This window comes from Hyaena hyaena, unplaced genomic scaffold (genome assembly GCF_003009895.1).
Source record: "Hyaena hyaena isolate Hyena2069 unplaced genomic scaffold, ASM300989v1 scaffold_1086, whole genome shotgun sequence".
In the NCBI taxonomy this organism is placed as follows: Eukaryota; Metazoa; Chordata; class Mammalia; order Carnivora; family Hyaenidae; genus Hyaena; species Hyaena hyaena.
The window spans coordinates 260,388-287,471 of record NW_024081719.1 but is presented as its reverse complement, the minus strand read 5'-3'; the positions used below and the strand labels follow the sequence as shown (position 1 = coordinate 287,471).

The window sequence follows — 27,084 nt, the reverse complement described above, 5'->3', positions numbered from 1 at the left end:
CGCAGTTGTAACTAACCCCAAATGTTCTTAACATGAGGATTGTCGATCCTTTAGAGATGTAAATGCTAATGTCTTCAACTGTTAAATCTCATTTGTGTTTAATATCATTGAGTTACTGGGAATTCTGGACCTTGAACAATGAAAGCCTACCTCTTGGAGTTTTCAGAATACTGGTAGTTAATACAGGGCATGCTTGTCTAGGATAACCCTAGTGATTTTTACCCGTTCTAAATACTTGGGATTTGCTTTCAGACCCTCTCAGAGATTCTACCCAGATTGTGTGGTGCAGAAATGAAGGGATGATTGGATCCCATCTAGAGGCCCCGGTATCCCAGTAGCCCATGAATATCAAGTTAGGCATCTCCACATTAGACATTGTTTTCATTTGCTGAGAAGAGTAAAAATAGCATGCAGGAGTTTGTTTCAAGAGAAGCTCACTCTGATATTTATTCGGGATGAACCGAGTTATGCTTGTTAAGGTTTCTCCTTTATCAGAAAGGAGTGTTTTTTAAACTCGAATTGGGATCACTGTGGCTAAAGACTCTTTTTTTTAATCTGTAGCAACTGAAGGAAAAAAGGAGAAGGATTTTGCTCAGACGACGAGCGCTTGTTTGGGTTTTATCCAAGAAGCCCTGCTGAAGCATCAGTGGCAGGAGGCCGCAGGGTACATGCACAGCTACTTGCAGGTCCTGGAAGACTCAGACAGCCACAAGAGGCAGGCTGCGCCTGAGGTGAGGGAGGTGTGTGCCCGCGGGAGGAGGTCCAGGTGCCTGGGGCTTTCTGCCTCTTGAGTGCCACCCAGAGTGGCTTTTGCAGGATCTCAGAGTGCTTTTTTTTTTTTTTTTTAGATTTTTATTTATTTCTAGGAGAGAGAGAGACAGCGTGAGCAGGGGAGAGTCAGAGAGAGAGGGAGTCACAGACTCTGAAATAGGCTCCAGGCTCTGAGCTGGCAGTCAGCACAGAGCCCGACGCGGGGCTCGAACCCAAGAACCGCGAGATCATGACCTAAGCGAAAGTCGGACGCTTAACCGACTAAGCCACCCAGACGCCCCCTCAGAGTGCTTTTTCTAAAAGCCACTAAAAGTAGTTTTGGTTGGAGAATTTGTATTGGGACATTTTTTTCTGGCACATTTTTTTACTTTTTAGGTTTTTATTTTATATTTTAAGTTTATTTATTCTGAGAGAGAGAGAGCAAGTTGGGGAGGGGCAAAGAGAGGAAGGGAGAGAGAATCCCAAGCGGGCTCTGCACTGTCAGCACAGAGCCCAACTTGGGGCTCAAAGTCACAAACTGTGAGATCATGACACGAGCCGTAGTCAGACGCTTAACCTACTGAGCCACCTAGGGGGCCCTACTTATTAGGATTTTAAAGGAAACTAAAAATATTTTGAACCCTGATTCTCAGATTCCCCACTATTCATTCGTTCCTTCTAAAATTCTTCCTTCTTTCCGTGTGTCGTTATCTTTCCATCTCCATAGGATGTTTCCTAACATCATACCAACGTGTTATTTCTTCCATCTGACAGTCATCTCTTGACCCCCATTTTCTCCACTGCTGTGACCCATTTTTCCACTTCCACTTTCAGCCAAGCTCCTCGGAAGGATCTGTATACTTGTTCTTCCCAAACCCTCTCCAGTGAGGCTCCCCTGACTGCCAGCATCACCATTTCTACCAAGTTGCTTTGTCAGGTTCAGCAGTGATCTCCAGGTTGCTAAATATAGTGCCCAGTTCTCAGCGCTCAAGGAACTTGATCTGTGAGCAGTACTGAAGGCAGTAGTTCACGGCCCCCTGTGTGATAAGTTTTCTTCACCTGACTTCCAGAACACTAGTTTCTCGGTTTCCTCTCTTGCCTCACTGGCCTTCCTCAGCCTCCTGTGGCCCTTTGACTTGGGAGTTCCCCAGAACTCAGTCCTCAGTCCTCTTCGTGAACGGCTTGGAGTCAGCTGTCTCTGCTGGACGGTTCGCAGCTGTGTGGCTGTGGCCTCGGTGGCCCTGAGAGTCGCACTGCTGTAAGCGGCGGTCAGCTCCGCCCGGCGCTCCGGTGCCTGGCAGGCATCAGCCCAGCGTGTCTCAGGTGGGCCTTGTGATCTCCACCATCGAACCTAATTTGCCTCCTCTCACATGATGGTTACTTTGAGTATCTAGTCACTGGGGCCAAACTCTGAAGTTCCCTTTCCTTCACACCCCATACCCTGTCGGCTCTCCTTCAAAATTCAGTGTGAATACTTCTCACCAGCTGCGTGGCTGCACGTCGACCCAGGCCGTGATCCTCTCACGCAGATGCCCGCTTGCCCTCCGCACCCCCTCGTGTCAACATAGCGACCAGGGTGATCCTTTTTAAAAAATAGTCTTATAATTAACCCACTGTACAGTTCACACCTTTAAACAGTACAATTCAATTTGTTTTCATATATTCTCAGAGATGTGCAGCCATTACCACAACCTAAATTTCAAACATTTTTGTCCCCCCCCCCCAAAAAAACCCCAGCTCTGTGCCCACTCGAGGTCACTCCCTGTTCTGTCCCTCCTTCCCCTGCTCCCCGCCCTTGGCAGCCACTAATCTACTTTCCATTTCCAGACGTTTCAGAGAGGTGGATGTAATAAAATGAGGCCTTTGTGTGAGACTTCTTTCACCGAACGTGTTTTCACGTTTATTCTTATGAAACGTGAGTTTCAGTTGCAATTTATATCAGTACTTCATTCTTTTGTACTGCAGAGTGACAGTCCATCCTATTTCATGTGTCCCTTCATCTGGTGTTAGACATGGGCATCGTTTGCACTGTTTAGTTATTATGAGTGATGCTGCTATGAACTGTCACGTACGTGTTTTTGTTAGGGATGTTTGTTGAAATTTCTCTCGGGTGTGTACCTAGGAATGGAGCGCTGGCTCATACGGGGTAACTGCATCTAACCTCTTGAGGGAACTACCAGACTGTTTTCCAAAGTAGCTGCACCATTTCACATTACCACCAGTAATCTCTGAGGATCCAGTTCCTCCACATCCTTGCCAGTTGTTGTTATTGTCTTTCTGATTGTAGCTCCCTTCGTGCTTGTGAGGTGGTACCCTGTTGTGGGTTTGAGTCACTATTTCCCTAGTGACTAATGAAGCAGCATGATCCTTTTAATGTTTTTAAATATCTGGTAGATATTTAATAAAGCCAGAAAAATTCTGAGACAAACAAAATTTAACTGTTGGTTGAAAATTTAGTTTGTGGACAATGCTATGTGCATCTATAAAATACTGGACAAATTATAGGTTCTTTTTATCCAGAATTTGTATTATAAAATGAAGGATTTGAATCAGTGTTTTCCAGACACTTGTCGGCTTCTTTTTGAATTAGCTAGGGCTTTTGTTGAAAACATAGATTCCTGCGCTCCACCCTATACTGATCAGACTCTGAATCCCTAAGAATATTTATTTTTAAAAGGTGTCCCAGTAATTCTTATACACAACTAGGTCTAAGAACAACTGTTACTATCTACAAATTTTCTTTAAGCTCTGAAATACTACTATTCGGTGATTCTACAAAGGAAATCTTGATTTCTCTTTCTGAGTTGGGAAGGTGAGTATTAGAATTATACCAAACAACTAATATGTATGTTCGCAGAAAGAGCTGGTTTAAAGTTCTCTTAAATTTACCCTAAGATCGGGGCGCCCGGGTGGCGTAGTTGGTTAAGCGTCCGACTTTCGCTCGGGTCATGATCTCGCAGTTCGTGGGTTCGAGCCCCGCATCGGGCTCTGTGCTGACTGCCAGCTCAGAGCCTGGAGCCTGTTTCAGTCTGTGACTCCCTCTCTCTCTGACCCTCCCCTGCTCACGCTGTCTCTCTCTCTCTCCTAGAAATAAATAAAACATTTAAAAAAAAAAAAAAAAGAACTCATACTTTAAAAAAAAAAAAAAAATTTACCCTAAGATCAATCATGAAATATTGACTTATAGGTGGCTCAGTTGGTTAAGCATCTGGCTTTGGTCATGATCTCATGGTTGGTGAATTCAGTCCCTGCATCAGGCTCTGTGCTGACAGCTCAGAGCCTGGAGCCTTCTTTGGATTCTGTGTCTCTGTCTTTCTGCCCCTACCCCCACACTCACTCATTCTCTCTTTCTCTCAAAAATAAACATTACAAAAAAAATTTTTTTATTGAAAAAGATTTCAATAATTAAATCTTTTAATTGGAGTAAGAGAAATAGATTCACTCCAAGAAGCGATCCAAGTTCTGTTACCAAAGTTTTGGTGCTCTGGGGAGAAAATATACTTTATTAAAATTTGACTGTAGCTGTTAAAAAATTTTATTTTTTTTTAAATACAATTTATTGTCAAATTTGTTTCCATATAGCACCCCGTGCTCATCCTAAGCTGCTGAAAAATTTTAAGTTGGAGTTCTACGTATAGATTAAATACGGTCAGTATTTGTAGTGCTTTATGGATCTCAGGAAACAACTAGTCCTTTGCTCTCATTTTGTGGATAATAAAGATAAGATCAAAAATGGTGAAAAAGCCAGTATTAACAAAAACTAAGTTTTCTGACTTCAATATTCTTGCCCCTATGCCAGTTAAAAAAAGTCTGTCTTCAATATGGATCTGAGCTGCCTGCCTTCTTTAGACTACTGACTTTAAAATGGTACTATTACAGCCGTCTGGTATTTTAATTTAATGGATGGAAAAAACTTTATCTCAAAAGATATAATATTTAGAGATAACTGGGTGAAACGAAGTATAGTAAAATGTTGATAGTAGCAGAGTAGTATCTAGGGAAATGAATTATAGGTTGTAAGCAGGGAAAAAAAATAGGGTCCTTAGGCAGAAATTTGTTAACGCAAGATGTTACATTTCTATTAGTAATTTCTGTTTTGACAGATTATTTGGCAGCTCGGAAGTGAAATTCTATTCTATCATCCCAAAAGCAACACGGAGACTTTCAATACCTTTGCTGACAGGATGAAAAACATGGGTGTCATGAATTACTTAAAGGTGAGAGAATGCAGGCTTTGTGAATTTTTATTGACAGTGCTCATTTTTAAAAGAAATCATCTCAGTGATGAGGTGGGTAATGATGTAAAAGGCATGGAAAAAGGGCAAGACACCTGGATAGATACAAGAAGCTGAAAAGAAGTGGTGTGAAAACTATTTATTTGTCCATTTCCTGCTGCCCGCCTTGTTCTCTGAGACAAAATACCTTCTCTTTGTTTATCTCCAGCTGCCAGGACCAGTCCTTGAGAGATAGCACTTACTCCTCATTATGATGTTGGGCCAGATTCTAACCTCTTTGCTTAAGTCATTTGGGTTCTGTAGGAATTTGCGCTTTTGGAAAAAGGAAGCAGCTAAAACAAATTGGGAATTTGAATTTGTGAAAGTGGTTCCCTGCTCCTCCCCCCCTCCCCAGCTTTATTACAGCATAATCCACCTATAATGCTGGGGAAGTTTAAGGTATACAGTGTGATAATTTGGTACATGTATACTCCGTGAAGTGTTTACTACATAAGGTTAGTTAACACATCCTCCAGCTCACACCACCACCTTATTGTCATTGCTATGGTGAGAATGTCAATGTTCTGCTCCCATAGCCACTTTCAAGTACACCATCCAGTGTTATTCATTACAGTTACCATACTGTACATGAGATCCCTGGAGCTTACTCATCTTGCAACTGAACGTTTGTACCCTTTGACCTACATCTTCCCATCCCCCCACCCTTTCAACCACCATTCTACTCTGTTTCTGTGAGCTTGATGTTTTCAGATTCTGCATGTCGGTGGTGAGATCATACAGTGTTTGTCTTTCTCTGACTGACTTCACTTAATGTGATGCCCTCAGGGTCCATTCATGTTACCCAAAATGACAGGATTTCCTTTTTTATTACTGAATAATACTCTACAGTGTGTATGTGTGTGTAGATACATATGAGATTTTCATTATACATTCATCCATTAGATGGGCACTTAGGTTGTTTCTGTGTCTTGGGCATTGTGAATAGTGTTGCAGTGAATATGGGAGTACAGGTGTCTCTCTAAGATAGTGATTTCATTTCCTTTGGCTAAGTACCCAGAAGTGGGATTGCCGGATCATACATAGTTCTACTTTCAGTGTTTTTAGAAACCTTCGTACTGTTTTCTGTAGTGGCTGTATTTTATATTCTCACCAACTGTGTATGAGGGTTCCATCTTCACATCTTAGCCAGCATTTGTTACCTTTTGTTTCAACAATAGCCATTCTGGTAGATGTGAGATGATCTCTCATTCTGGTTTTAATTTGCATTTCCCTAATGGCTGGTGACATTGAATACCTTTTTATATACTTGTTGGCCAATAATATGTCTTTGGAGAAATGTCTGTTCAGTTTCTCTGCCCATTCTTTTAATTGGATTTTTTTTTAAGATTTTGTTTTATTTTTTAAGTTTTATTTATTTAAGTCATCTCTACACCCAATGTGGAGCTCAAACTCATGACCCCAAGAGCAAGAGGCGCTTGCTCCACAGACAGAGCCAGCCAGGCACTGCAGGGGTTTGTGCCGTGGACCTGTGTGAGTTCCCTGTTGATTCCAGATGTTAACGGCATCTGATAGATAACTTGCAGGGGTTTCCCCCATTCTACAGGCTGCCTTTTCCTGTTGTTGATTGTTGCTCTTGCTGGGCAGAAGAAGTTTGGGTGAATATAGTCCCACTCATTCATTTTTGCTTTTGTTGCTGGTACTTTGGTGACAAAAATCATTGCCGAGACCAGTGTTAGGGACCTTTTTTCCCCCATGCTTTCTTCTTGGAGTTTCATGGTTTCGTGTCTTACAGTTAAGTCTTTAATTCATTTTGTGTTCGTTTTAATAAGTAGTAGAAAATAGAGGACCAGTTTCATTATTTTGTGAATATCTGATTTTGCCAGCACCGTTTATTAAAGAGACGGTCTTTTCTCTGTTGAGTGTTCTTGCCTTCCGTCTCAAATATTAATTGATTGTACACGTATGGCTTTATTTCTGGGCTTTTAATTCTGTTCCATTGGTCAATGTGTCTGTTTTGATGCGAGCACCACCTGTTTTAATGACTACAGCTTTATAACGTAGTTTGAGTCAGGAGGTGTGATGCCTCCAGCTTTGTTCTTTCTCAGGATTGCTTTGACTATTTCTGGCCTTTGGTGACTCCATACAAATTTTAGGATTGTTTTTTCTACTTTTGTGAAAAATGCCCCTGGAATTTTGACAGGATTACACTGAATTTATAGATAGCTCTGACTCTTAAATATAGAGAACAAACAGAAGGTTGCTAGAGGTATTGGGGGGGATGGGCTAAATGGGTGAGGGGTTTAAGGAATCTACTCCTGAAATCATTGTTGCACCATGTGCTAACCAGCTTGGATGTAAATTATAAAAACTAAATAAGTTATAGAAGGTGCAGGGAAAAAATATAGATGGCTCTGGGTAGTACGGACATTTTAGCAATATTAACTCTCCAATCCATTCATAAAGATGTTTTAATAGTCCTAATGTGTAGGCGGAGCCCCCTTTCCAGATTTTTTTTATTAAAGTCTCATCCAAAAACATTGAGTCTCATCCAGAAATACTGAGATGTTTCCAAAATGTTAGATACTTCCCTGTCTGTGGTATATATTTGACTGAAAGAGTACTTTTTCAATAAAGCTTTAAAATGCTCTGCTTTTTAATTTTTTTCAGTATTTCTAAAGTTCTTGAAACACAGCTATACCCATTCATTTCATTGCCACAGCTGCTTTTGGTGTGACAAATGACAAAGTTGAGTAGTTGTGACAGATCATATGGCCTGCAAAACCTAAAATATTTACCCCATGGTTCTTTTGTTTTGTTTTTACTTTTTTCTATTTTCCAATTTATTTTATGGTGGTAAAATACATATACCATAAAATGCGTTATTTTAACTGTTGTAAGTGTACAATTCAGTAGCATTAATGACGTTCACAGTGTTGTGTGACCATCACCAATGGTTTACGTTTTTCATCCTCTCAAATGTATACTCTGTTCCCATTAAGGAATTACTCCCCATTCTCTCTTCTCAGCCCCTGGTGGCTACTAATATGTTCCCTGTTCTATGAATTTACACATTCTAGATTTTTTAAATATTTGTTTATTTTGAGAGAAAGAGTGTGGGCCTGTGAACAAGCAGGGGAGGGACAGAGAGAGAGAGTCCTGAGCAGGTTCAGTGCTGTCAGTGGCAGAGCCCTACGTGGGACTTGATCCCACCAACTGTGAGATCATGACCTAAGCTGAAATCGAGAGCCGAATGCTTAACCGACTGAGCCACAAGGCACCCTGACCTATTCTATTTTCCATAAGTGGAATCACATAGTATTAGTTCTTTTGGGTCTAGCTTATTTCACTTAACATCGTGTTTTCAAGACTTATATATATTGAGGCAAGTATTTGAACTTTTCATGGCTTTTTATGCCTCATTAGCATTGTATCGTTATGTACCTATCACATTTTGTTTATACATTCGCCCATTGTTGGCTACTGTGAGTAATGCCGCGGTGAACATTGAGGTACAAGTATCTGTTTGAGTTCCTGTGTTGAATTCCTTATACCTAGGACTGGAATTGCTGAGGCATGTTTTATACATTTTACACATATAAAATGTATATAAATGGGGGTGCCTGGGTGGCTCAGTCGGTTAAGTGTCCGACTTTCGCTTAGGTCATGATCTCGCGGTTTGTGGGTTCGAGCCCCGCATCGGGCTCTGTGCTGACAGCCAGCTCAGAGCCTGGAGCCTGTTTCAGAGTCTGTGACTCCTTCTCTCTCTGACCCTCCCCTGCTCACGCTGTCTCTCTCTCTCTCTCTCTCTCTCCTAGAAATAAATAAAAAACATTTTATTTTTTTCGTTTTTTTGTTTTTTTTTTTTAATGTTTTATTTATTTCTAGGAGAGAGAGAGAGACAGCGTGAGCAGGGGAGGGTCAGAGAGAGAAGGAGTCACAGACTCTGAAACAGGCTCCAGGCTCTGAGCTGGCAGTCAGCACACAGCCCGACGCGGGGCTTGAACCCACAAACCGCGAGATCATGACCCATGCTAAAGTTGGTCGCTTAACCGACTAAGCCACCCAGGCGCCCCAAAAAACATTTTAAAAAAACTGTATATAAATGTATAAAATATCCAAAATACAAGTCTCCATTTAACTTTGCACCTTTTTACATTCTCACTGCTTTCCTGTTTTGAAGAAAGATTTCTCCCAGTTTAGGATTCTTTTCTTAATTAGAAGAAGTTTTCTGAGTTTCTACTTCTGTGCCAGGTGCTCTCTTACGATCATATTCTCTGGTAGCCCAGGTATGCTATGGGTGGAATTTAAACAGAAGCAGCTTATGGTTCTGCTTGCGGAAGAACTTTCCAGCTGAACAGTTAGAAAAAGAAATGGCCTGACCTGATGTGTGCTCCCCTCTCTTCTTTTAGGAAGAAACTGGCTAGCCATTTGGGGAAGGAGCGTCGAATTTTAGCTAAATTATTGGTTGGGTTCCTTTAACCTCATAGAATCTATTCAGTGAAGTAAAGAAACCTGAAAGGAACTGCATTTCACACTCCAGAGTCTGAGGGTGATAATTAGGATAGGCAGTAAAACATTTCTTAATAGTAATTTAAAGAACACTTACTGCCTTTTTCCAGATAATGTGCTAGACATAGTCCTTGAGGTAGAGGGAGACAGGCACGTACGTGTAATCAGTTATGGGTGCCGGAGCAAAAACACAAGGTACAGCGAGAAGACGAAGGAGGGAATGGTCAGCTCTGGAGTCAGAGAGGGCTGGGATTAAATGCATAGGAGAGTCAGGGGAAGAAGGGATGCCTCAGCTGAGGCTGAGCAAACAGGTGGGTGTTCACTGGGCAGGTCAGAGGAAATGCTGGGAGGGCAAGACAAGGGTTGATGAGAGGTTGATAGCCCTGCATTCAGTGCTTCAGTTACTCTAAAAGTCACTTGGGTAGAAGCCAGGGGAAGTCGGCTGGGTCCTCTGTGCTATCTGCCCCCCCCCAAGCTTAGATTTTACTCTGTAAAGGCGGTGGGAACTCTTCACAGTTTCACACAAATCAGTAACAAGATGAGGTTTCTTTGGCAGCCACATGGAAGGCAGATTGTAGAGGGACAAGATCAGAGAGACCAGTTGAGAAATTACTGCAGTAGTTTGTGATGAAGGCCTTGAACGCTGACTCTACTCACATGACTAACCATACTTCCTGTTATTCCCCCTCTTTAATATTCTCCCTACTTGTGATGCTTATTCTTTACGTACTTGTTCTTATTGCTTCCATACCACACATTCACTTTTCCATCTGAAGCAATGCCATTCCTCAATAGTCCTTTTAAGATGTTTTTTCTGAGCTTATATGACATATATAAAATAATATATTAATCACCTGCTATGGGCCCAACTAGGCAGTAGGTGGGATGCACATATTATTTAATCTTTATAACACCCTTTGGGGGCACCTGAGTCGCTCAGTAGGTTAAGCGTCCGACTTCAGCTCAGGTCATTATCTCATGGTTCGTGGGTTTGAGCCCCACATCGGGCTCTGTGCTGACAGCTAGCTCAGAGCCTGTAGCCTGCTTCAAATTCTGTATCTCCCTCTCTCTCTGACCCTCCCCTGCTCACGCTGTCTCTCTCAGAAATAAATTTAAAAAGTTAAAAAATAATAACACCCTTTGGAAGTTTTAATAAGAATTATTCCATATAACAGGTAAGACTCACAAAGGCCAAGTAACATATTCAGGTTTACTTAGTTTTAAGCAGCATCTGAGCCAGGACTGTCTTGAAAGCCCCTGTTTGTTTCACTAGATCACATGGTCTTCTTTTTGTGAGTTTATATAATTTAGCTCCCCTTTGCATAATGTTAATTGTTTCATGTGTCTTTCTTCTTTGCTAAATTGACATTTTTGATGACAGAGACAATATTGTTACATCATCTATGTCCTACCAAGGATTTAGCCAGCATAGGTAGTTACTGAGTTTTTGGATGAATGGATATCTGATGACCTGTTTGTCAGTGGGCTTTTTCTTATTATTGTTGCAGGTCTCCTTACAGCATGCCTTATACCTTATGCATCATGGAATGCTTGAGGACGCGAGCAGAAATCTCAGTCGCGCAGAGACATGGAGATATGGTGAAAAGTCTTCTTCCCAGGAAGTGTTAATCAACCTCATTCAGGCGTATAAAGGGCTTCTGCAGTATTATACTTGGTTTAAAAAGAAGATGGAATTGTCTAATCTTGGTGAGCGAAGATGGGTGTACTTTTTATGGCGATGAGACCGAATCACAGGAACAGACAGAATCTTTTTAAGTTTATTTATTTTGAGAGAGAGCACGTGCGCGTATGAGCGAGAGCACAAGTTGGACAGGAGCAGAGAGGAGGAGGAGAGACAGAATCCCAAGCAGGTTCTGCGCCATCAGGTGCAGAGACCCATGTGGGGGTTGAACTCATAAACCATGAAATCATGACCTGAGCCAATATCAAGAGTCAGATGCTTAGCCAACTGAGCCACTTGGGTGCCCCTGGACAAACAGGATCCTAAGGAATAACCTCATTCCCCTGCTTTTAAGCCTGACTCTTTCCAGATATTGCAGAGAACAGACATATCTATTGATGTAAATTTCTTGATCATCCTTTGTAATGTTTCTGATAATCAAACTTTTCAGACATAAATTGTGTGATGCATAAATTAAGTCGATTACCATCTTAGATTTATTGTTTTTTTAATTTTTTTTTTACGTTTATTTATTTTTGAGAGACAGAGAGATAGCATGAGCAGGGGAGGGGCAGAGAGGAAGAAAACACAGAATCGGAAGCAGGCTCCAGGCTCTAAGCAAGCAGTCAGCACAGAGCCTGACACGGGGCTTGAACCCACGCACCGCAAGATCATGACCTGAGCTGAAGTCGGACGCTGAACCAACTGAGCCACCAGATGCCCCAATTTATTGTTTTTTTAAGTATTTCCAAGAAGGGTTACAAATTTTTTTCAGTAGACATTATGGCATATAATAAACATTTCTTCCTGTTTATTTTTTTAATTTATTTCTACTTACTTATTTTTTAAAAGTTTATTTATTTAAGCAGTCTCTACACCCAGCATGGGGCTTGAACTCACAACCCTGAGATCAAGGGCTGCATGCTCTACTGACTGAGCCAGCCAGGCGGCTCATTTTCCTGTGTGTTTAGAATGGAGGTTAGTTTGTTTTATGATGTTTGCTTTTTTAAAAAAAGAAGCTTATTTATTTATTTTTAAGTAATCTCTAAACTCAGTGTGGGGCTTGAACCCACGACCCTGAGATCAAGAGTTGCATACTCTTCTGACTGGACCAACCAGGTACCCCGGTTTTACGATGTTATTCTTCACAATAATATGCTTAGAGAATAGGGCACAGTAAAGTTGTTTTGTTTCTGTACAAAGGTCATAACGATTTTCTTTTTGTTTTTCTTTTTTTTTATATTTTTAATTATTTCTGAAAGAGAGAGACAGTGTGAACAGGGGAGGGTCAGAGAGAGAGGGAGACACAGAATCTGAAACAGGCTCCAGGCTCTGAGCTAGCTGTCAGAAGAGAGCCTGACGTGGGGCTTGAACCCACGAACCGCGAGATCATGACCTGAGCCGAAGTCAGAGGCTTAACCAACTGAGCCCCCCAGGTGCCCCATAACGATTTTCCTGATGGACCACACCAGGAATTGGCCGCGTGTCCCTACCTGTCAGAGTTCCCTTCCTCTGCTTCCAGTGGTGATGTTACCTCTCCTGTCCTCAGATTTGTGTCTAATTCTCTGCATCTCCCTTCTATTATATAGTTTTCCTCCATAGCTTTTCTAGGATTAACCCTTTTTATTTTCTTATTCTCCATCCAAATCTCAGTCCCCATATATATCGGCTCATATGTTTAAGCAGTGATTCCTTATGATCCTCATGTGGTAATAGTATTCCCTTGGTCTCTTTGGTATGTAGGTTCACTAATCTCAAAATTCTCTTCCCTTTTTCTGAGTATAATCTTTTCAGGCACTTCTGAAAAGCTGTCTTCATCGTGATAATCTTGTCCAATCTTCATGCTTCCTCCCAGTATAGAATGCCATCTGCCCTTCTAAGACTTGTTAGACCCCCTCATTCTCATACCGTAAACCTCATTGCTGCATGTCCAGCCTATATCAGTTAGCTCTTTATCTGTCGCTTTTTAATTGTCCTAAGTTTATTCATGTCTATTTTATGTTGTATCTTCTCGTCTTGACTAATCTGTCTTCTGAAGTCACATATCTCTTCTTTCTTTGGTTACTCTTGATATATACCCGGTATAATATTTCTTTTAAAAAAGTCTTATTGAGGGGCGCCTGGGTAACTCAGTCAGTTTAGTGTCTGACTTCTGATTTTGGCTCAGGTCATGATTCCAGGGTCGTGGGATTGAGGCCTGTGTGGGCTCTGTGCTGAGCATGGAGCCTGCTTAAGATTCTCCCTCCCTCTGTGCTTCTCCCAAGCTTGTGCTTTCTCTCTCTCTCAAAATAAACTTAAAAAAATTTTTTTTTTAATTTTTTTTTTTATGTTTTATTTATTTCTAGGAGAGAGAGAGAGAGACAGTGTGAGCAGGGGAGGGTCAGAGAGAAAGGGAGTCACAGACTGAAACAGGCTCCAGGCTCTGAGCTGGCAGTCAGCACAGAGCCCGACGCGGGGCTCGAATCCACGAACCACGAGATCATGACCTAAGCGAAAGTCGAACACTTAACCGACTAAGCCACCCAGGCGCCCCCAAAAATTTTTTTAAAGACTTATTGATATTAATTGATTAGATGAGATTTAAAGTCAGTATTTGCCTTTTTTCTCACACCTAGTTAGGTGGAACTCAAACAAGCATTGATGATAAAAGCAATAGGAACTTGGCATTGGCACGGTCTCTTCCATGGGTAGATGACTTAAGACCTTTCTGCAGCTGATGCCTTGTTCGCTAGCAAGAAGACATAAAGATGGCATAATGTGTGGAGCTCTTTAGATCATCTTTAACTTCGAATGTTTGTTTAATAAAAAAAGGTTAGGACTGGTTCTGTGTAACCAAACACATGAGAACATAACTCAACAAATGCTCAGTGTTGGTTTGGGGTTTTTCTCCGTTGCTGTTGGCCTGTCCTGGCTAGTGTGATGCATTTGGTGACTAGAAACCCCCTTCCATGGTAAATTCACACTCCATGTATACTGACTCAGGGGTGTGGTTTTTTTTTTTCTTTTAAAATTCTTTATCATTTCTTACCTATTTTCCCTTTATCATCTCATATTCAGATCCATATTGATATTTATTTAGTTCATCCTCTGTGAAGAGAATACCAATGCCTTTTGGAGACGGGGAGGGGCTGTTGTTTTGGCCAAAAATAAAAGTATTTTGTTTCTATCAGCTGTCACTTTTGAAAGACTAACTTTCCTTTTAAACCTTTAAGATTGTGAAATATAGCGCTCGCTTCGGCAGCACATATACTAAAATTGGAACGATACAGAGAAGATTAGCATGGCCCCTGCACAAGGATGACATGCAAATTCGTGAAACGTTCCATCTTTTTGGTAGCAACGTAGATGGAACTTGAGGGTGTTAATGCTGAGTGAAATAAGTCAGGCAGAGAAGGACAGCTACCATATGTTTGCACGTATAGGAGGATTAGGAGGAACTTAACGGAGGACCATGGGGGAGGGGAAGGGAGGAAATAGTTGGGGAGAGGGAGAGAGGCAAACCATGAGAGACTCTTGAATGCTGAGAACAAACTGAGGACTGATGGGTGGGGCAGATGGGCATAGAGGAGGGCACTTGTGGGGATGAGCACTGGGTGTTATATGGAAACCAGCTTGACAATAAACTGCAAAAAAAAAAGATTGTGAAATACAACATGCCGAAAAAGTGTAAAAAGCAAATGCATTATAAAATGAATAATTTAAAACAAATATCCATGAGGCTACCACCTAGATTCATTCTCAGAGTTCCCCAGGTGTGCCTTCCTGACCGCACTTCCTTTGGTTCTTTTTATGTGTGTTGTCGAGGAGGGGGGTGTTTGGGGGGTGGGGGGGAGAGTTTGTGAAGAATTAGTATTATTCTTTAAATGTTTGTTAGAATGTACTGGCAAAGCCATCAGGGCCTGAACTTTTCTTGTGGATAGTTTATTGGTTGCTGTTAGTATCAGCAAAGTCCTCGATACTGAATGACTTCTGAAAATCTTTTATCTTTGAACAGATGAAGATGATTATGCTTACAACACAGCATCCCAGACTATGCTCAACCACAGCTGGAAGACATCTGTAAACCTTTGTGCCTTGATTCAAACTCCTGGAGTTTGGGACCCTTTTGTGAAGAGTTATGTAGAGGTAAGTAGGCTTCTCATAAAGTTTTATTAGTTTAATTTTGTCGTAAGCCTTATCTTTATTGATCGGAAGGCAACTAAATGGAGAGCATTGTTTTTTTCCTTTTTTTTTTTAAAAAGAGAGAGAGGGGACCTGGCTGGCTCGGTCAGTGGAGTATGCAACTCTTCATCTCAGGGTTGTGAGTTCGAGCCCCGCATTGGGTATAGAGACTACTTTAAAAAATAAAATCTTTAAATAAACATTTAAAAAATTTTTTTTAAATTTCAAAAAGGGAATATGATATCTCTTTTTCATCTGAATAATTTTTATTTTACTAATATACTATAAATGTTAACTGTTTTTTTCCCTTTGCCACTGAATAATAGGTCATGGTTATATAGTTATAAAATAAATACCAAGATAGTTTGTAACTGTTAATTCTATATTATTCTTACTGAATTTAGAAGAAAGGCAGAAGGTTGGTTGGTTGTTGTTGTTTTTTTGTTTTTTTTTTTTTAAATGTTTTATTTTTATTTATTTCTAGGAGAGAGAGAGACAGCATGAACAGGGGAGGGTCATAGGGAGAGGGAGTCACAGACTGAAACAGACTCCAGGCTCCGAGCTGGCAGTCAGCACAGAGCCCGACGCGGGGCCCGAACCCACAAACCGCGAGATCATGACCTCAGCGAAAGTCGGACGCTTAACCGACTAAGCCACCCAGGCACCCTGTTGTTGTTTTTTTTAAAATAGGCTTTATGCTCAGTGTGGAGCCAGCGCAGGGCTTGAACTCACCACCCTCTGATCATGACCTGAGCTGAGATCAAAAGTAAGACATTTAGCCAACTGAGTCACCCAGTTGCCCCCAGGCAGAAAGATATTTTATATTTTGTGGGATAGAGAAGACCAGGGGACAAAAATCTGAAACTAGGTCGTAATACATGGGATGAAGAACAATGGCTTTTAGGAAGCAGGTCAGGGTGCAGTGTCATCTCAGAGTCACTGTGGAAGGATGGGGGGCTTGGCACTGGGAATAAATCCTCAAAAATTTTGAAAGTTCCATGAGTGCTAACCTGATAATTATGTTGTCAAGAGATAATCTCTGAAACCACATGCCGCTGAATCTGGGAATTCCCATGAGTGGGTGGGAATGGAAGGGAAGGAAGTCTAGTTCCCATGTGCGCCTTCTGTGGCTGAAGTTATATCGGCACCGAGGTTAGTGCTTCACTGGGTCTTTCTTACTCGCCAGTGGGCCCTGCTTTGAGGCCTTCATTTCTTACAGGAACAATTCCTAGGTTGCTGTGGCTGCATTTTTCTGTAACAAAAATGTGATCAGGAGGAAATGGGAACCCACCTAGGCCTTTGTTGTGAGTGATCTGTGCTCCACAGACATTGTAACGTATGCTGGTGACAGCAAATACTGCCATTACTGTGGTTCCCTGTGCAGGAAGTACTGTTTGTCATTTTAATGAATTTTTGTACCCATCAACAAAGTTAAGTTGTGCATTGTCTTTTGTATAGCTGTCTTACAGAATTTAGCGGAGACATTGTGACTTATTTTATATAGATGCTGGAGTTCTGTGGGGATCAGGATGGAGCCCGAGAGGTGCTCACCAATTATGCCTATGACGAAAAGTTCCCGTCGAATCCAAATGCTCACGTCTACTTGTACAACTTTCTAAAGAGGGAGAAGGCACCAAGAGAGAAACTGATAAGCGTGCTGAAGGTATAAGACGTTTATTTCAGTGACTGAACAGGGTCGGGGGTCTACTTTAAAACATCCCTAGGGGCGCATGGCTGGCTCAGTTGGAAGAGCATGTGACTCTTGATCTCAGGGTCGTGAGTTCAAGCCCCATGTTGGGCAAAGAGATTATTAAAAAAAAAAATGAACTCTAAAACATCCTTAGGTCGTGTTTTCCAACTTTCAAATTCTGACACTCCTAGGAAGTCCCCGTACATGTGTGGTGGTGCCCCAGGGTGGACAGAGAAGGGGGCAGCCCCATGGGTCCTGGCACTGCCATTCCTCTACCGCCCGGCCCAAGTGAGGGTGAGGGCACATGATCAGTAGATCACAAACCCTTTGCCACCCTGGTTGGGAAGTTCTGCTTTGATCATTTTTCAAAACCAGGTTTATGGAACCTTAATTTACACACAATAAAATAATTACTCTAAGTGTGCACTTGAATGCATTTTAACAGATACATACATCCGTGTGTCCACCATGATAATCAATATCCTGAACATTTCCATCACCTCAGAAAATCCTTGATTTCCGGCGGAAATGGTGGGGGAAAGGGAGAGAGGCAAACCATGAGAGACTCTTGAATGCTGACAAAAACTGAGGACTGATGGATGTGGGGGGGAGGGGGGGATGGGCATGAAGGAGGGCACTTTGGGGATGAGCACTGAGTGTTATGTAGACTAATTTGACAATAAACTATTTGTAAAAAAAAAAAAAAAAAAAAAAAAAAGAAAATCCTTGATTTCCCTTTTGCAGCCAGTCTACCCACCTGTTTCTGGCCCCAGGGCAAAGAATGATCTGCTTTCTGTCACTATAGATTAGATTAACTTCCCCTCTTCTAGAATTTCATATACGTGAAATCCACAGCATGTGCTCTTTTTTGTGTGGCTTGTCTTGCCCTGCATGTTTTTGAGACTCATCCATGTAATTGTGGGTATCAGTAATTTGTTCCTTATTATTACTGTGTAGTGTTCCATTTCTGTATATTCACTTCTTGGTGGTAGATTTTCACCCTTTAGCTACTATGAATGCTGCTACATTCACATACAGGGCTTTGTATGCATATATGTTGTCATTTTCCTTGAGTACCTATGTAAGAATGGGATTGCTGGAAAACATATGTTTGAAACAACCTCATAAGAAACTGCCCAACTGTTTTTTTTTTTTTTAAATCTTTATTTACTTTTGAGAGAGAGACAGAGTACAAGAAGAGGAGAACAGAGAGAGAGGGAGACACAGAATCTGAAGCAGGCTTCAGGCCCTGAGCTGTCAGCATGGAGCCTGATGCAGAGCTTGAACTCATGAACTGTGAGATCATGACCTGAGCCAAAGTCAGATGCTCAACTGACTGACCCACACAGGTGCCCCTGTTGTTTTTTTTTTAATTGAGATGTAATTGACATATAACTTTATGTTATTTTTAGGTATACAACGTAGTGATTCAATACTTGTATATATTGCAAAATGGTCATCAGAGGAATTCTGCTTAACATCTATCACCACACAGTTACAACTTATTTTTCTTGTGTTGGGAGCTTTTAAGATTTATTTTCTCAGGGGTGCCTGGGTGGCTCAGTCGGTTAAGCGTCCGACTTTAGCTCAGGTCATGATCTCACGGTTTATGGGTTCGAGCCCCATGTTGGGCTCTGTGCTGACAGCTAGCTCAGAGCCTGGAGCCTGCATAACTATGAAAAAGATTATCACAAATGTGTGGGCAGTAACAATTACATTATAAATTTGATCATCAAATTTATGTGTCTCTGTCTCTCTCTGACCCTCCCCCGCTCATGCTGTCTCACTCTCTCTTTCTCTCTCTCTCTCTCTCAGAAATGTATAAAACATTAAAAAAAATTTTTTTTAATTTATTCTCTCAGAAACTTCAAATATACAATATTGTATTAACTGTAGTCACCATGTTCTATGTTCTATCCCCAAGACTTTTATATTTATTTTATAACTGGAATTTATACCTTTTTGTTTGTTGGGTTTTTTTACTATCGAGTTGTATTAGTTCTTTATATAAGTTAGGTATTAAACCCTTATCAGATATGTGATTTGCAGATACTTTTTCTCCCTTTCACTGGGTTGCCTTTTCATTTTGTTGATGGTTTCCTTTGCTGTGCAGAAGGTTTTTAGTTTGGTATAGTCCCACTTGTTTTTATTTTTGCTTTTGCCTTTTGCTCAACTGGTTTTTGAAGTGACCGTACCATTGACATTCCTGTGGTCAGTGTGTGAAGGGTCAGGTTCTCCACACCCTCGCTGACACTTGGTATCATCAATCGTTTGAATTCAGTCGTCATTTTAGTGGGTATGTAGCGGAGTCTCGTGGTTTTAAGTTGCGTTTCCCTAATGACTAATAACATGGAGCATCTTCTCATGTGCCTCTTGGCTGTTCCTATATCATCTTTTGTGAAGAATCTGTTCAATGTTTTATCTCTTTTCTTAGAGAATTATTTCTCTTCTTATGGATTTGTTAGTTCTATATAATCCATTCTTACCTAGGCATGTGTCCTAGGGTTCACAACATGGATTGCAAATAGTTTCTTCCAGGCTTTGGCTTGCCTTTTCGTTCTTAACAGTGTCTATTGAAGAGCAGAAATTTCTAATTTTAATGAAGTACAATTTATGCATTTTTTCTTTTATAGTTAGTACTTTTTGTTCAAGAAATCTTTGCCTAGCCAAGATGATGAAGATTCTCTTCTATGTTGTTTTGGTTATTTTTCCCTAGAAGTATTACAGATTTATGTTTAGGTCTATGATAGATTTCCAGCTAATTTTTTTGTGTAGTGTGAGGTCAAGATCAGGGTTCATTTTCCCCCACGCGGTGGTTTCAGCACCATTTAGTGAAAAGAGCCCTCGTCCTCCATTGAATTATATTGATAATGTTGAAAAACAATTGACTGTATATATGGGCCCTGTGTGTTCTAGTGGTTTATATATTGCCATCCCTGTAACCACCCCACATGCCATGACTATTGCTTTAAATGAGTCTCTGTCACGGCAGTCATAAATTTGTCCTTTTTCAAAATTGTTTTAGCTTTTTTAGATTCTTTGACTTTCCATGTACTTCTTTATATTTAAGTATTTTATTTTTATTTAGGGAGAGAGAGAGAGCACGAGTCAGGGAGAGAGGCAGAGAGAAGGAGAGAATTCCAGGCAGGCTCCATGATCAACACAGAGCCTGACACAGGGCTCGATCCCATAACCTTGGGATCATGGCCTGAGCGAAACCAAGAGTAAGACACCCAACTGACTGAGGCACCCAGGCTCTCCTTTCCGTATACATTTTTATTTATTATTTTTTTATGCTTATTTTATTTTGAGAGATAGAGATACCGTGAGCAGGAGAGGGGCAGAGAGAGAGAGAAAGAGAAACAGAGAGAGAAGCCCGAGCAGGCTCCTTGCTCAGGGCAGAGCCTGACACAGGGCTAAGTCCCATGAACCATGAGATCATGACCTGAGCTGAAACCTGATTTCAACCACATGAGCCGCCCCCTCTGTGTACGTTTTTAGATCAGCTTGTCTCATGCTACAAATTGTCTTGCTGGGATTTTCAATCTGTAGGTCAATTCTGAGAAAATTTACATTTCAACAGTATGGAGGTTGCCAAATTGTGAACATGGTATCTTTCATTCAGTTAGGTCTTTTCTTTCGTAATGTAGTTTTTAATATGTATATTTTGTTAAATTTATTCCTAACTGTTTCATGTTTGAGGTTGTTACTGTATAGGATATTGCTTAAAAATTTTTTTATTATGGCAAAATATATATAACATAGAATTTACCATTTTAACCAATTTTAAAAGCATTTTATTTTTTACATTTTTATTTAAAAAAATTTTTACATGTATTTTTGAGAGAGAAACAGAACGCAAGTGGGGGTGGGGCAGAGAGAGACACACACAGAATCTGAATCAGGCTTCAGGCTCTGAGCTGTTAACACAGAGCCCAACATAGTGGGGGTGAACCCATGAACTTTTAGATCATGACCTGACCTAAAGTTCGATACTTAACCAACTGAGCCACCCAAGTGCCCATTAAACGCATTTTTAATAGCATTAAGTAATTCATAGTTTTGTGTAACCATCACTGTTCTCTGTCCTAGACCTTTTCCATTATCCCAAATAGGAACTCTGTATCCATAAAACAATAACCTCCTGTTACCTGGCACCCATCCCTGGTTATGTCTATTCTATTTTCTGTCTCTACGAATGCTTTTTTAGGGACCTCATCTAAGTGGAATCATACAATATTTGTCCTTTCATGTCTTTCTTATTTCACTTAGCATAATGTTTTTAAGGTTCATCCATGCTCCAGCATGTATCAGAATTTCCTTCATTTTTAAGCCTGTGTAATATTCTATTGTATATATGTGTCACATTTTGTTTGTCTAGTCATCTATTGATAAACATTTGATTGTTTCCAATTTTTGTTTATTGTGAATAATGCTGTTATGAACATTGGTATACAAGTATGTGTTTGACTTCCTGCTCTCAGTGTTTTGTGTATACCTAGTACTGAAATTGTTAGGTCATATGGTAATTCTTTTTTAACTTTTAATCATCAGACTGTTTCTTTTTTTTTTTTTAATGTTTTATTTATTTCTAGGAGAGAGAGAGAGAAACAGCGTGAGCAGGGGAGGGTCAGAGAGAGAGGGAGACACAGACTCTGAAACAGGCTCCAGGCTCTGAGCTGGCAGTCAGCACAGAGCCCGACGCGGGGCTCGAACCCACGAACCGCGAGATCATGACCTAAGACTTTCTCTTACCACCACAAGCATGAGTCCCACAAAGGACACAATGACTCTAAACCCATATATTTCAATAATAACACTGAATGTAAATGGGCTGAATGCTCCAATCGAAAGATATAGGGTAGCAGAATGGATAAAAAAACAAAATCCATCCTCTTCCTGTCTACAAGAAACTCATTTTAGACTGGAGGACACCTTCAGATTAAAAGTAAGGGGATGAGAAATATATATCATGCTACTGGAAGTCAAAAGCTGGAGTAGCTATACTTATATCAGACAAACTGGACTTTAAATTTACGACAGTAACGAGATGAAGAAGGACATTATAAAATAATTACAGGGTCTGTCCATCAGGAAGAACTAACAATTATATATGTCTGCGCACCGAATGTGGAAGCACCTAAATATATAAAACAATCACAAACAGAAACAATCTTATGGATAAGAATGTGCTAATAGCAGGGGACTTTAATACTCCACTTACAGCAATGGATAGATCAACTAGACAGAAAATCACTAAGGAAACAATGGACTTGAATGACACATTGCGCCAGATGAATCTGACAGATATATTTAGAACTCTACATCTTGAGGCCATGGAATTCACTTTCTTCTCAAGTGCGCATGGCACATTCTCCAAGATAGATCACATACTGGGACATAAAGCAGCCCTTAGTAAATATAAAAGAATTGAGATCATACCATGCACACTTTCAGATCACAATGCTATGAAACTTGAAATCAATCACAGGAAGAAGTCTGGAAAATCTCCAAAAACATGGAGATTAAAGAACACCCTACTAAAGAACGAATGGGCCAATCAGGCAATTAGAGAAGAAATTAAAAAATATATGGACACATGGACACAAATGAAAACGAAAATACAACAATCCAAACTCTGGGATGTGGCAGAGACAGTCCTGAGAAGAAAGTACATTGCACTCCAGGCCTATTTCAAGAAATTAGAAAAAGCACAAGTGCAAAATCTAACAGCTCACCTAAAGCAACTAGAAGGAGAGCAACAAGAGCACCCCAAACCCAGTAAGAGAATAGAAATAATAAAAATCAGGACAGAAATAAACAATATAGAAACCAAAGAAACAGTTGAACAGATCAATGAAACCAAGAGGCGGTTTTTTGAAAAAATAAACAAAATTGACAAACCTCTAGCCAAGCTTCTCAAAAAGAGAGCACTCTAATAGACAAAATCATGAATGAAAATGGACTTATTACAACCAACCCCTCAGAAATACAAGCAATTATCAAGGAATACTATGAAAAATTATATGCCAACAAACTGGACAACTTAAAAGAAATGGACAAATTCCTAAACACACACTCACTACCAAAATTCACACGGGAAGAGACAGAAAATCTGAACAGACCCAAAAGTAGTGAGGAAATCGAGTCAGTTATCAAAAATTTCCCAACAAATAAGAGCCCTGGGCCAGATGGCTTCCCTGAGGAATTCTACCAAACATTTAAAACAGAATTAATACCCATTCTTCTCAAGCTATTTCAAAAGATAAAAATCAAAGGAAAACTTCTGGACTCATTTTACGAAGCCAGCATCACTTTGATTCCCAAGCCAGACAGAGACCTAGCAAAAAAAGAGAACTACAGGCCAATATCCTTGATGAATACAGATGCAAAAATCCTCAAGATACTTGCAAGTCGAATCTAAAAGCACATAAAAAGAATTATCCACCAAGATCAAGGGGAATTCATTCCTGGGTTACAGGGCTGGTTCAATATTCGCAAATCAATCAGTGTGATACATCACATCAATAAAACAAAAGATAAAAACCATATGATCCTGTCGATAGATGCAGAAAAAGCATTTGACAAAATTTACAGCATCACTTCTTAATAAAGACCCTCGAGAAAGTCGGGATAGAAGAAACTTACTTAAACATCATAAAAGCCATCTATGAGAAGCCCTCAGCTAACATCATCCTCAACAGGGAAAAACTGAGAGCTTTCCCCCTGAGATCAGGAACATGACAAGGATGTCCACTCTCACTACTGTGGTTTAACATAGTGCTGGAAGTCCTAGTGTCAGCCATCAGACAACAAAAGGAAATAAGCATCAGAATTGGCAAAGAAGTCATCAAACTTTCACTTTTTGCAGACGACATGATACTCTACATAGAAAACCCGGCAGATTCAACCAGAAGCCTACTAGAGCTGATCCATGAATTCAGCAAAGTTGCAGGATACAAAATCAATGTACAGAAATTGGTTGCATTTTTATACCGCAACAATAAAGCAACAGAAAGAGAAATCAAGAAACTGATCCCATTCACAATTGCACAAAAAAGCATAAAATACCTAAGAATAAACGTAACCAAAGATATAAGAGATCTATATGATGAAAACTATAGAAAACTTATGAAGGAAATTGAAGAAGACACAAAAAAATGGAAAAACATTCCATGCTCATGGATTGGAAGAATAAATACAGTTAAGATGTCATTACTACCCAAAGCAATCTACACATTGAATGCAATCCTAGTCAAACTTACACCAACATTCTTCTCAAAACTAGAACAAACTATCCTAAAATTTGTATGGAACCACAAAAGACCCCGAGTAGCCAAAGTAATATTAAAGAAGAAAACCAAAACGGGAGGCATCACCATCCCAGACTTTAGCCTCTATTACAAAGCTGTCATCATCAAGACAGTATGGTATTGGCACAAAAACAGACACATAGACCAATGGAATAGAATAGAGAACTCATAAGTGAACCCAAAAATGTACAGCCAACTAATCTTTGACAGAGCAGGATAGAGTATCCAATGGAAAAAAGACAGCTTCTTTAACAGATGGTGCTGGGAGAACTGTACGGCAACATGCAGAAGAATGAAACTAGATCATTTTCTCACACAATACACAAAAATAAGCTCAAAATGGATAAAGGACCTGAATGTAACACAGGAAACCATCAAAACCCTAGAGGAGAAAGCAGGAAACAACCTCCTTGACCTCCACTGCAGCAATTTCTTACTTGACACGTCCCCAAAGGCAAAGGAATCAAGAGCAAAAATGAACTATTGGGATCTCATCAAGATTAAAAGCTACTGCATGGCAAAGGAAACAATCCATAAAACTAATAGGCAAGTGATGGAATGGGAAAAGATAGTTGCAAATGACATATCAGATAAAGGGCTAGTATACAAAATCTATAAGGGACTCACCAAACTCCACACCCGAAAAACAAACAATCCAGTGAAGAAATGGGCAGAAGATATGAACAGACACTTCTCCAATGAGGGCATCCAGATGGCCAACAGACACATGAAACGATGCTCAGCATCCCTCCTCATCAGGGAAATACAAATCAAAACCACATTTAGATACCACTTCAAGCCAGTCAGAGTGTCTAAAATGAGCAAATCAGAGGACTCTAGATGCTGGCAAGGATGTGGAGAAACGGCCACCCTCCTACACTGTTGGTGGGAATGTAAACTGGTGTAACCCCTCTGGAAAACTGTGTGGAGGTTCCTCAAAAAGTTAACAATAGAACTCCCCTATGGCCCAGGAATAGCACTGCTAGGAATTTACCCAAAGGATGCAGGAGTGCTGATGCATAGGGGCACATGTACCCTGATCTTCATAGCAGCACTCTCAACGATAGCCAAAACATGGGAAGTGCCTAAGTGTCCATCAACTGACGAATGGATCAAGAAGATGTGGTTTATCTATACAGTGGAATACTACTTGGCAATGAGAAAGAATGAAATCTGGCCATGTGTAGCAGCATGGATGGAACTTGAGCGTGTTATGCTGAGCAAAATAAGTCAGGCAGAGAAGGACAAATATCATATGTTTGCACGTATAGGAGGATTAGGAGGAACTTAACAGAGGACCATGGGGGGAGAAGAAACGGAAAAATAGTTGGGGAGAGGGAGGGAGGCAAACCATGAGAGACTCTTGAATGTTGAGAACAAACTGAGGACTTATGGGGGTGGGGGGGAGGGGAAGGGTATGATAGGCATGGAGGAGGGCACTTGTGGGGATGAGCACTGGGTGTTATATGGAAACCAACTTGACAGTAAACTATTTAAAAAATAAATAAGTCCATTGGGGGCACCTGGGGGCATGGCTCATTCAGTTGGGCATCCAACTTCAGCTCAGGTCATGATCTCATGATTCATTAGTTTGAGCCCCACATCAGGCTCTGTGCTGACAGCTTACAGCCTGGAAACTGCTTCGGATTCTGTCTCTGTCTGTCTGTCTCTCTGCTCCACCCCCACTAACACACACACTCTCTCTGTCTCTCTCTCTCTCTCTCTCTCTGTCTCTCAAAAATGAATAAACGTTAAAAAAAATTTTTTTTTTTTAAGTCCATTACCTACAGGTGCCAGGGTGGCTCAGTCAGTTGAATGTTTGACTCTATTTCAGCTCAGGTCATGATCCCAGGTTTGTGGTATCGAGCCCTACATTAGGCTCTGTGCCGAGTACGAAGCCTGTTTAAGATTATCTCTCTGTCCCTCTCGCCTGCTCATGCTGTCTCTCTCTCTCTCTAATTGTAAAAAGTCCATTAGCTTTAATCTGTATTTATTACATGTTTATCAAAATTGACATTATCAACCTTCATATGTGGAAACTATACATTTTAAAGTTTTCAATAGGCTTTGTTTCACTGCATAATATTTTTTAAATTTTTTTAATGTTTATTTTTGAGAGAGGGAGATACAGAGACAGAGTGTGAACAGGGGAGAGGCAAAGAGAGAGGGAGACAGAATCTAAAGCAGGCTCCAGGCTCTGAGCTGTCAGCACAGAGCCCGACACGGGGCTCAAACTCACAGACTCTAAGATGGTGATCTGAGCCGAGGTCAGAGGCTTAACGAGTCACCCAGCTGTCCAAAAACTGCATAATATTTTTTAAAGTTGCTATTTTAATGTCCAAGTTTTCTTTTTATCTATTTGTGCCACAAAATGTTAAGGATAGTTACAAGAAAAGCAAATTGGTGAGTTCACTTAGACTGTCTATCACTAATGGTGCTTTTGAAAATACTTTTAAGAATGTAACAAAAAATAACTATGTTGGACACTTATATGTATTCCAGACAAAATGGATTTAAGGAAATTCTGTTCTCCCATTGAAAAATTCAGTGTTTGAAATTAAGAACTCAGTAGATGGGTTTGAGTGCTGACTGAGCATAGCAGAAGAGAGGGCTCGTGAACTGTATAGGAAAGACCAGGCTAAAGCATAGAGAGCAGAAAGGATGCAAAGTGCAGACAAAGGTGTACAGAGGACTCGGCGAGGATCTGACATACTTGTGGTTGGGTTGCAGGGAGAGAGAGAGAAT

General features: G+C 40.6%; 1 protein-coding gene and 1 non-coding gene across 2 annotated transcripts in view; both read left to right on the top strand.

The window, feature by feature from the left end:
• Positions 1 to 27,084, top strand: part of TAF1A (TATA-box binding protein associated factor, RNA polymerase I subunit A) — a 40,387-nt gene that overhangs the window by 5,712 nt on the left and 7,591 nt on the right. Inside the window, exons 3-7 of the mRNA XM_039222243.1 lie at positions 562 to 731; positions 4,854 to 4,967; positions 11,003 to 11,201; positions 15,170 to 15,300; positions 16,841 to 16,999. Of these exons, the coding sequence (XP_039078174.1) occupies positions 562 to 731; positions 4,854 to 4,967; positions 11,003 to 11,201; positions 15,170 to 15,300; positions 16,841 to 16,999 (773 nt within the window). The remainder of the gene's footprint in view (positions 1 to 561; positions 732 to 4,853; positions 4,968 to 11,002; positions 11,202 to 15,169; positions 15,301 to 16,840; positions 17,000 to 27,084) is intronic.
• Positions 14,401 to 14,507, top strand: LOC120224006. Its single transcript, XR_005526444.1, has one exon. It is a non-coding gene; the product is annotated as a U6 spliceosomal RNA (small nuclear RNA).